At 40.6% G+C, this 17,415-nt stretch overlaps 1 protein-coding gene across 5 annotated transcripts in view; it reads left to right on the top strand.

Annotated features, from left to right (window-relative positions):
• Nucleotides 1–17,415, top strand: part of PHTF2 (putative homeodomain transcription factor 2) — a 133,111-nt gene that overhangs the window by 108,293 nt on the left and 7,403 nt on the right. For all 5 annotated transcript variants that reach the window (XM_006117154.4, XM_075926646.1, XM_075926619.1 and 2 more), the window contains 4 exons: nucleotides 186–317; nucleotides 4,814–4,900; nucleotides 7,180–7,335; nucleotides 11,768–11,863. In XM_006117154.4, coding sequence (XP_006117216.2) covers nucleotides 186–317; nucleotides 4,814–4,900; nucleotides 7,180–7,335; nucleotides 11,768–11,863 — 471 coding nt within the window. The remainder of the gene's footprint in view (nucleotides 1–185; nucleotides 318–4,813; nucleotides 4,901–7,179; nucleotides 7,336–11,767; nucleotides 11,864–17,415) is intronic.

Here is a 17,415-nt window from a genome sequence, read left to right as displayed (position 1 = left end):
TTTGTAAATACTTTTGATTGACCAAAACTGCATTTTTCTGCAAATAAACTTTTGCCTAGCTCTACTTATTATGGAGATGTGTAAAATACAAATTTTCAGTTAAACACAGTTACATTTTTCTATTTTGTAGCATTAATGGACTCATAATTTATTCACATTACAGTAAATTTGTTTGTCTCTCTTAGAGGCTTCTTTTTGCCAAACTCTTTGGTCATTTAACATCTGCTAGAAGGGCAAGAAAATCAGAAATTCCTCACTTCCGGTTGAAGAAAGTGCAAAATATAAAAATGTGGCTCTCTCTCCGGTCCTACCTAAAGGTAAAATGCCAATATTTTTTCCTGTCACTCTTACACTGTTAATATAAATTCATGTCCCATTATTGGAAAGCTGATGATATTGTTGCTCTGAGATCTGCTGTTCTCTGCATTGCTAATATAAAAAAAAAATTTTCATTTCTTTCGTTATCCATGACATTTGTGCTTGCACCTCTTTTAAAAGCTGCCAACTGTCTTAATTTGTTTTTCCTCTTAGACTTCTTCCCATGAGATCTTACCTACCAGTTCCCTTAGTTTGCTCAAGTCAGCCTTCTTGAAATCCATTGTCTTTATTTTGCTATTTTCCCACCTACCATTCCTTAAAGTCATGAATACTATTATTTCTATCCATAAATTCGATCGTACTCCAGTAGCAGATTTTATTGTAGTGATGCTTCCTTCATATTGATAAGATTCTGGTACAGGTTGGACCCCTAAACTAGGACTCTCTCGTCCAGCAATACGGTAGCGGGACTGGGGAAACAGCAGCCCAGGATGCTGGGGATGCAGCAGCTCGGCAGCCTGGTAGGGAGTACCTGGGGCCGGCAGCGCAAAAGGTTGGGGGGCTGGTAGCATGGGACCTTTCCATGTCAAGATAAACTCCCTCGTTCAGGACTGGTAGTGCTACCAGACAACATTGGCCTCCTGTGGTTCAGCAAATTCTCTGGTTTGGCACCAGTCAGATACCGAGGGAGCCAGACCAGAGGGGTCCAACCTGTAGTGATTTTCCAGAGTGTTGTGAAATCAGATGTCTTCCATCTTTAGCTGCAGCTTTAGTTTCCAGCAAAACTCTAGGGATTGCCTGAGCCCTAGAGTCTCATGGAAAAGACCAAACTGCCTCCAGTCTTTGCAGGAAGTCAACTGTAGTCTGATTGTTTGGAGAAGAGATTAGTCCCAGTAGAAAATGTCAAGTAGCAAATATTCTGTTTCGTCTTGTTAATGAAATAAACTTTATTTTCTAAGATACTTAAAAAGGTAGAATTCATAGACCTGTCAACTTTGCTATATCCTTGACTGCTAATTTTATTGGACAGATACCGTTGTTAAAAATTCATTTTTTTTCCCTGAAAGGGAAGGAGGTCTTCCACTTTTTTTGGTGATCCTGAAACAGTCTTTTTCTCTTTGTTTCCACCAACCTTCCATTTGAGAGAGGTCAGTCCAGGACTAAATTCTGAACCCTTTCAACATCACTTTCTTAAAGAGGAGTGGTCAACATAAAAATTTGTAAACACATTTTTTTACCCATCTGATTAATATTTTTAAAGTATTTAGTATTTTGTGAAAGTTTTGAACTACAGTTCACTTGATAATTCTTATTCTATTTCTCTCATGAGACAATAAAAATCAGAAAAATCAGTTTCACTTTATGTGATCGCTTACTCAGCACAGCGATATTTGTGTTTAAACACTGCAATAAAAAAGGAAAGCCTTACTTACTAGGACCACCTGTCTATTATATTAAGCACTCCTTTCATCATATGTCAGGCTACGTTTTAGTTACATATATTTTTAGTAAAAGTAATGGACAAATCATGGGCAGTAAAAAAATTAAAAATCTCAGTCCATACCCTGTCCCATGACACATACTGTATATGATGGAGGGAGGTGATCCAGTGCCCCATAGATGCTGGGGGGCACAGGTGGCAGCATGCGTCTTGGAAGCCCAGCTGGTTCTGGATGGAATGTTTATGTTGGTGGCTCTTGCAGGCTCCCTACCCAGCTCCTCAGAAGCGATTACATGTCCCTCCCTCAGCTCCTACTTCCATGCACTGCCTCTGTCCCAAGTGCTGCTTCCAGAACTCCCATTGGCTAGGAACCATGGCCTATGAGAGCTTCAGGTGCAGTGCCTGTGGGTGGAGACAACCTATAGAGCTAGGAGCTGAGGGAGGGACGTTTTGCCACTTCCAGGGAGCTCACAAGGTAAGCAGCACTGATAGCCCTCGCTCTCTCCTGCACCCCACTTCCCCGTCCCCTTCCACACCCAAGCTGCTGCTGCTGTGGGAGGAGGTAAGGTGGCCCAAGGTTATTCCAGACCTGGCCCAGGGGCTGACTTAGCTGCTCTGGTGACTCCATAACCAGCTGCTGCAGATGTTACAGTCCTGGAACGTTCAAGAATCTGTGACTTCCCTGCCAAACTCAATGCCTTAATTATGTGTCATGATCAGAGGTTTGGTAAATTAGTGGAAATTCACTATCATCCTGGACAATTATACTTTGTTCTCACCCTGTAACTATTATAGCATAATTCACAAATTCTCCTCACCTCATCGTATTCTCTCTCAGCATATCCCTAAGAATAGGAGAGCCTCACTATGTGTCTGGAAGATTAACTAGTTTGGATGCTGGAAGACCATAGCTGAGTGGCCCTCACAGAGTGTGCTTTTCTGGAAGCTCTTCCTCATCTCTGTCAAGGGAGCTCCATTTCAAGCAACTCTGTTGATCAAAACTCTGGTAGTATGGAATAATAAGAGGCAATCTTTGAAATGTTATTGGGCCAAAATCATATAGGAATACTTTAAAGGTCAAAATAAAATTCAGTTCAGTCTGGAAGCCAAGAGCCACTGGTGTAATCAGATGTGATGTTATCAGACACTCTAACTTTAGCTTTGAATGGTCACAAGTTATTTCCTAAGCAGAGTACCTTCCAGTCATTTAAAGAAGTTATTTAAAAGAAAAAAAAAATAACTATTTTTCGTAGAACTGTAGACTATTTATAAAACCACATTCAGCCTATCGGGAGCCAGAATTTTGTTTTACTATATATGCAATTCATTTGTCTCCAGTATTCGTTGATGTAACAGGTTAAACTGTACACTACATTGTAGTCCAAAAACAATTTGTCAGTTATCCTCCCATGCATTTTTGTAGATAAATGTATTGCTTTCTGAAACCACTGCCAGAAGCCATGAAGAAGATACACACACACACACACACACACACACACACACACACGTTTTGTTGTAAAGATTTCCGTTTTGTTAAAGTACTTCATTTTTTTTATTTGAACAATTCTGTTGCAGAACCTCTGAGTCAATTCTACCATGTGCAAACTGGGGTTATATAATCTGGGAGTTATGAAGCAAAGCAAGTTACTACCTTGGTGCAGCTTGTATGTTCTGGTGTGATTCAAGACTTTTAGATTTTTTTTTTAATGTAATTCGTGTGTGGAATTTTGTTTTCCCTTATTTTGTTTTTTCCATGGCTGTTATGCATGCACCAGTATACCCTGCTTTGTGCTAGGGCAAGCTGTGCTTGGTGTTCACTTAGAGCATTATCCAGAAAAAGATTGGAGTTATTGGATTCAGGAGAAATTATACGTCTTGTTTGTTCAGGTTCTTAGAATGTCCCAAATAAGTAAATATAATGCCTCACAATCAAAAACTCATCTTTTCATCCTCATGCAACAGAGAATTAAAATTTTCAGAAGGGTAAACGAAGATGGGAAGTTAAAATGAATGTATGTTGATAATGTGTCCTCTTCCCCCCCCCCCCCCCCCCCCGCCTTAAGAATTGAGAATCCTCTGCTGGATAGAAAAATGTATTACAAGCTTTTTGCACTGATGCATGTAGGAGGCATCTTGGTTACCGTGGTCTGTATCCCAGCTCTCCTGTCAACAACCCAAGTTTAGTTCATTGCTGTGGTCTTAGACAGAATATATTTTCCATTTATAGGACAGTTAGGGAAGACAATTGCCATAGAAACAACTTTTGATCACTGAGGAACTGAACCAAAACAGTTTCATAGTCTGTTTACAATTTCCCTGAGCCACCTACTTCCACTTTTATCTTCATTGGTGATGCAGTCTCAGGGAATATTGATGTGTAATTACACTGTAAAATTAAAATAAAACATTTTGTTTTTAAAGTTCTAGATTATGCTACTGTCAGCCACAATCAGCCTTTGCTGGGGGTGTGAACTAGAGATGTTAAATATCAGTTAATTGAAATGTCGAGTAACCTTATGAATTCTTATCGGTCAGTTGACTATTCTGTAGTCCCTGGGCGCGGGGCCAGCAGCAGCGCAGGGTTCCAGGCGGCAGTTAGTCCGTGAGAGTAGCCAGTTAAATTGCGAACCAGCTGCTTGTTGCCCTGTGCTGTTGCCTCTGATAAAGACACAGCAGTGTGGGGTAGCAGCAGCCTCCATCTGCGGGGGAACGGGGTCTAAGCTCCTGGACCTGGCATGAACTGAAACTGAGCTGGGCTGGCTGCCTGCCCACCTGACTCCCAATACACTTGAAATGAAGAGTCACAGCAGGGGTAGGTCCCGTACCCGGCGTGAGCCAGAGCTGAGCTGGGCTGTTGGCCAGCCTGCTAAAAAAATTTACTGGTTGGAGGAAGGAGAGGGAAATGCATATAGTCTGTAGCATAAACCTATAAGCTTTTGTGTGTCAGTTTATACAGTTAGTCGACTACATTACTACATCCCTAGTGTGAACCTGACTAGATCTACCAAGTTTTCTTGATCAATGACTTTCACTCAATATTTCCTTTATTTTCAGCGTCGAGGTCCTCAACGGTCAGTCGATGTAATCGTTTCATCTGCCTTCTTATTGACAATCTCAGTTGTATTTACCTGCTGTGCTCAGGTGAGGATACCTCATTTATGTAGACACAGCCAAGACTTTTGAATATTTTTAAAATGTTTCACTTTATAAGTAAGTCTTCCAGAGTGGTAGATATACAGTGAAACAAACATACATGGTTAGTGTCTTTTCACAAGATTATAGTTTCTATAATCTATTATTCAGTTTATCCATTTTAGAAATTTAACTTTTTAACCACCAATGTATAGCTAAAGTGTATTCTACCTAGAGTATAAATTAAAAGTAAATTAACTTATGACATTATTTTCACATATTACAGTTCTTTTCATTCATGTTCCTCATGAATATTGGAGCTTAGTGATTTTCAGGACACCACTTATTAAAAACCTGCTTTTGCAGGCACTTGTGTAATGACATTAATTTAGGGATGTTAAATATTGATTAATTGAATAGTCGATTAACTTCATGAATTCTTCTCAGTTACTCTATAGTCCCTGGGGGTGGGGCTGTCAGCCAGTGCAATCCAGCCCCACTCCCGCATAGACTGACTGCCAAGCTCCCCTCATAGACTGGCTGCTGGCTGCCTGTCGCCCCACACTGTTGCCTCTGATACAGCAGTGGCAGCATGGGGTGACAGCAGCCTCTGTCCGGGGTTGTGTTTCTGATCTCACAGACTCGGTGTGAGCCGGAACTAGGCCAGGCTGCCTCCCCACATGGCTCCTAATACACTTTAAATGCAGAGCCACAGAGGTGTAGATCCTGGACCTACTTCAAATCACGACTGAGCCGTGCTGCTGGCCAGCCTGCTAAAAATTTACTGGGGGGGAGGGAATGCGTGTAGTCTATAGCATTAACCTATGAGCTTTTGCTTATTGGCTAATCAACTATACCATTACATGCCTAGATTAATCCGGAGGGGGTAATTGGTGATTTTAGAAGTATCATATGGTAACTGGGCTCTCACCTATTAGTGGCCAAAACTAATAATATCTACATTATTTGCATTCCAAGTGTTTGTATACTATCTCTTATTCATTTTCTTCTGTTCTCATACATTTCCATCCTGGTTTCTGTAAAAAATAGGAAATGCCATGTTGGTCCCAGGACATTAGACACACAAGATGTGGTAATATTTTTAATAAGTCTGGCTTGTGTTGGTGAGAGCTTAAAAAGAAGGAAAAATTTCATTGTTTAGTATTAGCCTGCCCTCTAGTGGAATATAATTTCACTGCCTTTTCCTGGTATATAGTGTAACTAAGGCTACAATTTTGGTGTAGAAACTTACAGAAAATTTCATGGCAGAGGTGCAAGGAAAAAACGATAAATTATGGAAAGGTCATTTGTGGTAGTCTGTCTGGCTTTCTTGGAGGCCTTGCTATTCTTTGCCTGCTCCTTAACTTATTCTCCCTGCTGGTGTACCTGAGGCTGCCGGGTTGATGCACTGTCCCTTTTCCTGGATTCATATGGTCCATAGCACCTAGAGCAGAGGTGGGCAAATTCCACCCCATGGGTCAGATCCGGTCCTCAGAGTTAGTCTTGGTGGCCCCCCACCTCCATAGCAGCCCTGGCCCTTCAGGGACTAGTCCTGCAGGCTTCCATTTTTGTATTGCTCATCCCTGACCTAGCGAGAGGTACTACTGTGGTTTTGGCCACTAATAGGTGAGAGCCCAGTTACCAGCACATGGGATGACATATAGTGGGACCTGGCAGCTGAACAGTTGGATCAGGCCAATGCACATTCTCCTTGCAGGCTAGTTTTTAAAAGGGGTGTGTGGGAAAGAGGACAGGGATTCTGTGGGCTCTCCACCCCTCTTGTCTCTGGCACCTGTGGAGTTGGATTCAGCCCCATAGGACAGGCTTGTCCAGCTTTTATTTAGGTGCATGATTATCAAGAATGCTATAAGCGCCATGCCAAAATATTAGCGTTAATCATAAATATTTTAATATAATTATAATTTTAAGTTTAGCAACCGTATTTTGATTACACTTTCTATTTAATCCAATTTAAGTATATTGCTGTTTTGAAGCCATTGCAATAACTTTGAGTTCAAACCTCTTTCTTCTGGGTTGCTGTTTGTTTTGTTTTGTTTTTCCCTTCACTTATATGCAAAAGAGAACAAAGCTTCCTAACTTCCTCTTAAGCCTTTATATGAAAACCTGTCTTTGCTAATAGAATGTTGATTCTGAAATATAAAAAGTCAAGTAAAAGTAAAAAACAGGGCCACACTTTTTACAAGAAAATAAATCTTTGAACTTACTGTAGCTTTAACTTACTTTGAAGTTCAATAACGCTTAATTTTGCTTTTTTTCTTTACTTTCAGTTGCTTCATGTGCATGAGATCTTCCTTGATTGTCACTACAATTGGGAACTAGTGATTTGGTGCATTTCATTAACTCTCTTTCTCCTAAGATTTGTTACACTTGGATCTGAAACAAGTAAAAAATACAGCAATACCTCAATATTACTTACTGAGCAGGTGAGAATGTACATAGATGTACACATTTCACTTTCCACATGTCTTCATTCTGAGAGTCCATTGGCCATAGACTTTAAACAGCACCAAATTCAATGAAATCCTGGTATTAGACACATTTAACATGATTTTCAATTCCCACATTTTTATCTACTACCAAATCTAGACTAATGTTCAGTAAAAAGTGCTCTAAGCTTTACATAGCCACCTCACAAATCTTTTAGTAAGATCTGCAAAAGCTACTGTAAAAACTGTTGTTGCCTTTGCACGAGGGTCAGCAACCTTTGGCACACGGCCTGTCAGGATAATCCATTGGCAGAGCATGAGACAGTTTGTTTATGTTGAGTGTCTGCAAGCATGGTCCCCCTCAGGTCTTGCTGGCTGCCACTTCCTGCAACTCCCACTGCTCAGGCACAGTGATGTGCCTGCAGATACTCAGGCCAGGTCTGCACTGGTGGAGAAAATCAATGAAAAATACCCCACTCCAGCTACATGAATTGTATAGCTTGAGTCTACGTATCTCGCACTGATTTTTCTCTGGTGGCCCCACAGTGGAAGGTCGACTGGAGAAACTCTATGGCCGACTTCCCTTACTCTTTGTAGCTGAAAGCAATTCTGGGGTTAATAGGGGCACCCTCAGCATTTGACTTAGTGAGTCCTTACCAGACCCACTAAATTGAATGCCAGAAGATTAACCTTCAGAGTGTCGGTCTTCCTAGAAGTGTTGATATGCCCTCAGTGTAAACAAACCATCTTGCAGCCTGCTAGTAGATTACCCTGGAAGGCCATGTGCCAAAAGCTGCCAACCCCTGCCCTAGTAGAATGGCCTCCCATAAGAAAAAGATATTTTTAAATGTGGTACCACGTGGGTGAAGTAATATATTTTATTTTTGATCAACTTCTGTTGGTGGGATAAGTAAGTTTTCAGTCTTAAATATGGGAAATGTACTCAATGTCAGAGTTAAATACAAGGTAGAACAGATTGTTTATCATGTATAGTGAACACATTTCAAGGAACTATTCAAGGTGAAGTCATAGGGAAAGGGGAAAAATGCTGAGGATAGGATTTAAGTGGGTTATATATCAGATTTATGTCTCATTACAACAATCTGCCTGTAAAGTTCATTATTTTTAATATCTAGCAAAGTTATGAATTTAAGCTCCCATGCTCATTTTGCGGAGGTTTCCTTCGAGCATCAGGGCAGAGAGGTCAGCTATGGAGTGACTGCTGTGTGGAAAATGTTCACCCATGGGTGATAGTGTTTTTGTCTTCTGTCATTTTTCTGTGTGACTTAATTTGAGAATACAGTGATTAGTTTCATACACACAGTTTTTATTGGGGCATTTAGTGAACTGGATGAAGTACACCATATATTATGATACACATGTATAGAACCTAAGGATCTTGAAAGGTGTATTGTGGGGTGGAGGTATTGATCATCATAAATGTAAAAAGAAATTAACTGGTTTTGCATCTGTTGCTCTGGGAGGGTCTGATGCTGCTTTGAGTTGTTTGCCCTCATCTGTGGGGAGCCTGCAGAGGTTGGGGGTTGTTTGAAGGTCAAAAGAGGAAGTTCAGGAAAGATTTCTTTCAGAATGTGGATTGTAATTGTTTGTTTCTCTGTTTGGGTTCTAGTGCGGTATGGTAAGTGACAACTAAAGGTGTGTGGTTGAAGGGGATTTTATCTCTGTATTGAAGCAGGTTATCTTGGGATATTTGGATGGTCTGTTCCATGATTCGATCCACCTAACTGTACTGTAGACCAGTCCTCAGAAAGCAGAACATTCAAATTTATCCTTATATTGATGATTGGCTAACTCAAGATACCTCTTCTCAGCAAATTTCAGTTAGCATTTGGAAGACTGTTTATCTCTTTACCAATTTGGGACTTGCAATAAACAAGGGAAATCTGACTCCCATAAAGACAAAATAAAATTCATAGATGGCCTTCTGGATTCTATTTCATAGCAACCCAGATTTGAAATGACAATTTGAATCATTACCCAATTGTAAAGCAACCCTTGTACAAGAAGATCATGACTTAGTTTTAAGGCACAATACTTTATGTATATTCATCACTCTTCATAGTTTTCAAGACTGGCTGAAATCAGTTTACCCTTCAAAACAACTTCATTGAGAGTTGCTGTAAGGGTTAAGGAGCACATATAAGTCATCAGAGTCCAGGCCTGTGGTCAGAAGTTTTGAACCTCTTCAGTACTAGGGATGTTAACTATCATTTATTTGTGGAAATGTATAACCACTGGAAATTATAGCAGTTACACATTTACACGCAGGGAGGGGCAGGCAGGATCCAAAGCTTAGGGGAGCCATCTTTTCAGCCAGCTCCACGTGAACACTGGCTTCTGCCTGACCCTTCCCCCATCACTGCCTCTGATAAAGATGCAGCAGGGCAGGGGGCTCCATGGGAGCCCATACATATGAGGAGCCAGCTTGAGAACTGCTTCCTGCATGTACTGGCTCTTGCCTGCCCCTCTGAACCCTCGCACTGCTGCCTGTCTGTCAGAGGCAGCTGTGGGGAGAGGGTGGGAGGGGAAAGGGCAGTTGGTTCTGTGAAAGCCAGCTATGTCATCTCCCACCTGTCCTGTCCCCCTGTGCTGCTGGGGGAAGGTGGCTTTTGATGTCACCATGTAGTCAGTTACACGATTAACTGATGATCTTCATTTACATGGGTAAATCTTCTAGTTCTCTCATAATTCACAAATTCAAAATCAAAAAGTATTTTCACACATTGTCTAGTACCTGGTTGTATAAAATGTCCCTCTGGGTATGTCTACACTACCCCGCTAGTTCGAACTAGCGGGGGGTAATGTAGGCATACCGCACTTGCAAACGAAGCCCGGGATTTGAATTTCCCGGGCTTAATTTGCATAAGCGGGGCGCCGCCATTTTTAAAACCCCGCTGGTTCGAACCCCGTGCAGCGCGGCTACACGGGGCACGAACTAGGTAGTTCGAACTAGGCTTCCTAGTTCGAACTACCGTTACTCCTCATTTCACGAGGAGTAACGGTAGTTCGAACTAGGAAGCCTAGTTCGAACTACCTAGTTCGTGCCCCGTGTAGCCGCGCTGCACGGGGTTCGAACCAGCGGGGTTTTAAAAATGGCGGCGCCCCGCTTATGCAAATGAAACCCAGGAAATTCAAATCCCGGGCTTCGTTTGCAAGTGCGGTATGCCTACATTACCCTCCTAGTTCGAACTAGGAGGGTAGTGTAGACATACCCTCTGAGAGTTCCACAGTCTGTCATTGAAAAGCTTGGGAATCGGCTCTTCTTAATTTTAGTGAACTAGCCATGACGTTGGTTATTGCCAAAGGATCTTTGTACTCCTACAGAGTCCTTTGCTTATTCCTTTCTGAATACAATTTAGAATGCTAAATATAGTAAGCTCACTTTATTTCTGTTTTAGAGATGGTTTTGGTTTAGAAACTATTCCCACTTTAAGAATAGGGAATATTGTTTGAATCAGTCTTACATCTAAAGCCAGAACGCACTTTTAAGTGGGCTGGCTATAAGTAAGAAGTTTGACATCATTGTAACTGATAAGTTCTCTTCTTTTTTTTTTTTTTTTTTGCTTTATTTTTGTGTTCTGAACAAATGGCAGATTTTTCAGAAGTAAAATCAATAACATTGAAAAGGAATGCATTTTTCTTTGTATAAATGCTAGTAGCCAATATTGGGTCATTCCTCATGTTTGACCCTCATCTTACACTAACGCCAGTTTAGATTCTTTGGGTTCTTTTTTTTTTTTTTCTCTGCTACTTGGCATCTGTGAATTTTTCTGTCTGGAATCTGTTTAAATTGCTCATTTTATTCTATGTTGAAGGTGGGTTTTTTTTTAAGTATAAAAAGCTACCAAGTATAATTTTTTCTTTTCATTTGCTTTTATTACTTAATTATTAAGTGATGTTTGCTATGTTTTGTCTTTTTGTTCCAGAATTTCTGGAAGGCCTGGGACAGGAAGTTAAATTATAACTTTTAGCTATACTGTCAGGACAATGATGTCACCAGAAAGGTCTTACAAGATCACTGAACTTGTCAGTGTTCTGTTTTTCTCCTTTAATAAGGAGTTTGATTCATTGCAATATTTGATAATCACCTGGAGACTTTTGTCAGAGTATTAAAACTCTAGAGCCTGGTAGTGTCCTTTAAGCAACTTTTATTGTTGTTTCTTTCCAATCAAAATTGTGTATATGTCAAATTACAGTCCATTATTATCTTAATAAGAGTGTCACAATTTTTTGTTTCAACATTATAAAATATTCTTTGGTGTACAGTGTCCTTAAAAAAACTCTGTGGATTTCCACAGTAAAGTTATGTGTTTATCATATTATTACTGACATCTTATCTTGCTAATGGTTTTTAAATGGATTCTTGCTAACCCAGTTGAGGTATTATATCAATATTTTATTTGAATAGATAAATCTATATTTGAAAATGGAGAAGAAGCCTAATAAGAAGGAGGAACTGACACTAGTAAACAATGTTTTAAAACTTGCAACTAAACTCCTGAAGGTAAGGATGAAAATGGAGTACTGCAATATTATACAAGATCAAGGAAATCGTCTTAAGTCAACTTCCTGGTATTTTTGTAAGATGCAATGCATATGTTTCCTCTTTAAACCCACTTTTCCTAATAGTCTGTGTTGTCATCATGATGCTCTCTCTCATGTGTTTCCATCTGTTTTTCTTCTATCATCACTGTGGATTGCAAAAAGAAAATTATTAAAATCATTGCTAAGCTTCACTTTGTAACCAACAGCACATAGAGAGTACAGTGAGGGGAGCCTTTGGAACAGGCAGTACATTGCATCAAAGAAAGAGGAGTCTGCTGGCTTGCTTTGGTTTTTTTTAATCTCTGCTCTTTATAGGGTGATAAGCTGTCAATTACTGTAACATTAAACTCCTCTGTAAAGTTAATTCCCCTATATACTGTCACAGTTGCTAGTTAGTTGCTGTTTAAAATTAAAATCAACTTGTATGACAAGATTCTTGAGTATGTAAGCATAAGTGAGAGAAAAGTGATAAAGTTTTGTAGTCATGTTCATTTCTGTGCTCGTTGTGGAGTATTTCATTCAGTCAAATTTAAATGATCTCGTTATAAATGAGACTTTGATAAATGAGACTATGCATGTGTCAGCCGATGGTCAGGGCAGTGTGTGTTTGTATCAATATGGGTTTCAGTCAAGGGCACTCCTCTGCAGCCTCTAGGTCAACAATTGGCGTATCTCTGTTTACAGCCATCCAGGGTCACAGCAGCCAGCATATCCGGGCCTCCTGTCAAGGCTTCAAAGACTATGCTGATTTTACTGCTCTCTCTATGCCCTGTATGCTCCAGGCACCTAAGAGAGGGGCAAGCAAGATGGATTTTGCAAGCGGGGAGGGGCGGTTCCTGTCTGGCTACAGCATGTGCATAAAGTTACTCATATTTTTACAAGTGAACTCATGATATAGGTGTAAAATAGATGTGACTAAACCATCCTGTGGAGTGTTTTACTAAGTTTCCTTTTGTCAAATGAGCAATGGATTATGATTGAATGGTTGGAGGTGTTCATATGTCTGATTGTGCTTTTGGAAGTCATTCACCAGAATCTTCTGTAGAAGCCCTTGTATTCGAATGCACCTCAGTCATAAATCTCATAGATTTGTTCTCTGTGATTATGGAGACAGCTACTGGAGTAACGCTTCCCACTTGTTTCTGGAGGAAGGGTTATGCATTTTTTTTCTATTCTGGTGAGATCTTAGAAATGCTGGTATAGCAGACTGTTTTTGACATCTCACTAGTGATTTGAGCCTCTACAGCTGTAACTGTACAACACAACCTGGCAGTATTTGAATGCATATATCAAATCTAGATCCATATGCTATTCAGTTTCAAGAAACTGTTTGGTGGGGTGCTAGTCACTACAACGAAGAACACCACTGAACTAAACATATTACAGTAGGTGTGATTAAGGAATTTCTACCTGTTTGTGAGAAAAAAATGATTTTACCTGTATTTTCTATTTTAAACTAAGTAATCTCTATCATACCAATAAAATCCTTCAAGTCTAAAAAAGGGTTTTTTAAGACTACTCACTCTGGAGAAGGAAAAAACCAAAACCGCTCTTCTAGGTCTGGCTTGGAAAGAGGCTACTGATTTCTCTTTCACTTAGAATCATAGAATCATAGAATAATAGGACTGGAAGGGACCTCGAGAGGTCATCGAGTCCAGCCCCCCGCCCTCAAGGCAGGACCAAGCTCCGTCTACACCATCCCTGACAGATGTCTATCTAACCTGTTCTTAAATATCTCCAGAGAGGGAGATTCCACCACCTTCCTTGGCAATTTATTCCAATATTTGACCACTCTGACAGTTAGGAATTTTTTCCTAATGTCCAATCTAAACCTCCCCTGCTGCACTTCAAGCCCATTACTCCTTGTCCTGTCCTCAGAAACCAAGAGGAACAAATTTTCTCCTTCCTCCTTGTGACACCCTTTTAGATATTTGAAAACCGCTATCATGTCCCCCCTTAATCTTCTTTTTTCCAAACTAAACAAGCCCAGTTCATGAAGCCTGGCTTCATAGGTCATGTTCTCTAAACCTTTAATCATTCTTGTCCGTCTTCTCTGTACCCTTTCCAATTTCTCCACATCTTTCTTTCTCTAGCCTTCTCTAGAGGTAAAGGCTATTTCAGTATCTTCAATGTAAGAGCCAGAAGAAGAAGATCATCAGATTACAGTGAGGCCATGCTAGCCTAGGCCAACCATAACTGCCTAGGAAGAGAATGAGGTGGTTCAGAAGCTTAGCTGAGATTGACCAATGGCAAATGAGTCTTGCAGATAATTAGGTCAGGTTTTCATCAACATCACATCATGCCATATAATTCTTCTTTGTGTGATTGCTTGTGTGCATTCCAATATATGTGTGCGCACACTGCATGCATGATCGTCGACAAATTTTCCCTAGCAGTACCCATTGGGTTGGCTGTGGAGCCCCCTGTGGTGATGCCTTCTGGTGTTATATTATACCCCTGATGCTCCAACTCCCACTTCAGTTCTTTCTTGCCACAGCATTTCGACAGGGGGGAGACAGGAGGGTGTAGAAAAGGTAAGTAATCGTTCTTTTGTCTTCGAGTGATTGCTTGTGTGCATTTCAATATGTGACTCACCAGCAGTTTGTACAAAGGAGGGGTCAGACCTCAACTTGTTGCCGAGTGCCGGATAGCTCTGGGTAATGGCATAATGATTCATGAAGATATGCAAAGAGGACCATCGCCCTGCAAATGGCCTGAAGTGGAACTTGTGCCAGAAAGGCCTCTTAGCCCTGGAGGAATGGGCCATGTTAGATGGAGCTGGCATCTTAGCCAAAGCATAGATGCACGTAGTGATCCAGGATGACAAGCGCTGCAACATATAATTGGGGATCCCTTCAGACCTAAGGTGCCATGATGAGGCCGAAGGACAGCACTGCATACTGACAATGACAGTTTGCCACCCCAAAATGAAGGAAATGATGGTTGGCGAGAATGATAAAGATGTGAAAATATGTGTCCTGAGATCGAGGGCAGTCAGCCCAGATCTTGTGAGGTGATTATTAAAAGCCAATCTGGAAAAAACAAGGATACAAATTGTATCCTGTTGTGCACTGGGTTAATTGTTCATATCCTGATGGCAAACTAAAACACAGATGTCTGTAGTATACTTTTTATCATCTAAGCAGGTGGATTTTTGTCACAGTTTGGATATCTTCTGTGCATACTGTATTTCCTTGTCCAGAAATCCATATTCAGGATGGAAACCTTGGGTGTTCCTTATCCAAAAGATAATCTCTCAGGACATTGTGTCAAGTGGATCTTTCTGTATGTGCTCATTCACCTGGTTAGCTACTGGATAGAATACTTTCGTTATGAACAGGAACTCTTAGTATGTGGACATTCCTTTTATCTTATCCGCTACTAAGGGTTTTTTTTTCCCCAGCTGGTAAAGGTGGCTGCTGCACCAAGGAAGAGAAATGTCCATATTTTTCACTTCTTGGGTGCTCTTCTGACCAACTATTTTTTTCAAACCTGCCCAGATTTACCTCTATATTTACCTCTTCATTCTCCAAACTAATGAGAATCATCAGCTGGAAGAGGTGCTCGTTTTTCTTAGTTCAGGATCTGATATTCCTGGAGGATCTGATTCTTGATTCATCAATCTGATATAGTCTCTTAAATCCAACACATGCTCCAGGCATTCATTTCAAGTCCACAGCTCTAAACAGGTACATAAGGTGGGTGAGATAACGATACCTTTCATTGAGCCAAGTTCTGTTGGTGAGAGAGACAAGCTGTTGAACTTACACAGAGCTCTTCTTAAGGTCTAAACCGATACAGTCAGGGTAATCCACTGGCAGGCCATGAGACATTTTGCTGACATTGACCATCTGCAGACATGGCCCCTCTTTGTCTGCCAATGGTTGCTGTTCACTGTTTCTAGCCAATGGGAGCTGTGGTGAAGGATATGAAGAAAACAAGAGATGGAGAATCTAACACTTCCCTTGATAGTTTGTTCCAGTGGTTGTTAACCCCCTCTATTAAAAAATCTCCATCGAACAAACCTGCTCAATATTCCACCCAGAATTATTCCACCCAGAATGTCCCTCATGTGTGGAGAATGGACACATTTTCATTCAGCTTCTTCTCTGAATTACATCTTCATTGCTTTAATTTCCCTGCTCTTCCTCTTGAGTAGTCAGGAAAATCCAGAGTGAAGATAATTTTGTCTTTCTCGTGGCACTCCAAGATACTTTGGTTTTGTTTCTTTCAAATGAGTCTTGGTGCTATGGCTTCCCCACCTCTCTCAGATTCTTAAGCGTCAGGGACCAATAATTCATCAGAACCAATGTGGTACATTTAACAACTTTGAGGTTGTCTGGATGATACTCCAGTCTTTTCCCCTCGAGCAATAGAGATTTTCTTTCCTTCCAGAAAGAAATCAACTACTCTGGGCTTACCAGTATAGTTGGGCATCATCTTCCATTCTCATCAGGCCTCCACTGGATTTTCACTAGTAATTCTTCTAAAGGGAGAAAGACCTTTACTAGTGGCTCATCATTTGACTACTGTACAGCACTAGCATTTGACTGGCAGTTCATTTTTATGTCTCACATTTCCTCAAGGCAATCAAATCTCGTAGATCTAGAAGTTAAATGGAGTTTTAATTTGGCAATTTTTTCTTTCATTGAAGGTTTCCTGTGACCCACTTGGAAAAGCTTCACTGCATCCAAATCAGGAAGTTCATTTTTAATTCCTTTAATCATAAATCATTTCACTTGAACAAAATAGTTCTCCTAACATGGTCATGCGCTCAAGTTCTCCTTCAATCAAAAGAGCCTGTTCCAAAAGTCTGATACTTTTGGCCCTTTATGTAGTAAGCATAATTATCGAAAGCTACAATCTTTAGATGTGCCAACATGACTTCCAAATAATTCTGCAATACTAAGTTTTAAAAAATGCATCCTTCGTAAATCTGTGTTTACTCTACTTGGCAAATTTTGTCAGGGCCAAGTATAGAATCTCATGAAGACATCTTAAAATCCACAAACTGGACCTCCATTCATTCACCAAGCATTACAAAGCTGTTATGGAAGCCTCTTTAGGGACCTTATTTGGGTGCAGAGTATTTCTGGTTGAACTTTGGATTTAGATTCTACCATTTAACAAAGTTCAGAATATTGGTTATTAAATGGTTGCCAATTATTTTGAGGTTTTTTTCCAGACTTCTCTCTCTGATTTTACAGTTTGCTGTTTCCCCAGTAGTTGTAGCTGACTTGTGGGGAGGCCACTCTGAGAACAGACTAATTTAGTCTCATTTGATAATTGGTTTTCTTACACAGTGGCCCTCTGCCAGAGCGGAATATCCTTCCCACTTTGTGTTTTTCCTAGGTTCCTTGCCTGAGTTTTCTAGCATTGGAGGCATGCTTCAGGTGTTTGGGTGGCTCTGAAAGACCAGGATCTAATACCTGGAGAAATAAATTTGCATATTTCTTCCTCCAGAAGCAAGTGGGTAGATCTTCTAGAGTATAGGTTCCCAAACTGGCGCGC

This window comes from Pelodiscus sinensis, chromosome 1 (assembly GCF_049634645.1).
Source record: "Pelodiscus sinensis isolate JC-2024 chromosome 1, ASM4963464v1, whole genome shotgun sequence".
In the NCBI taxonomy this organism is placed as follows: domain Eukaryota; kingdom Metazoa; phylum Chordata; order Testudines; family Trionychidae; genus Pelodiscus; species Pelodiscus sinensis.
The sequence above is the reverse complement of the archived record's forward strand: the minus strand, read 5'-3'. Positions and strand labels throughout refer to the sequence as shown.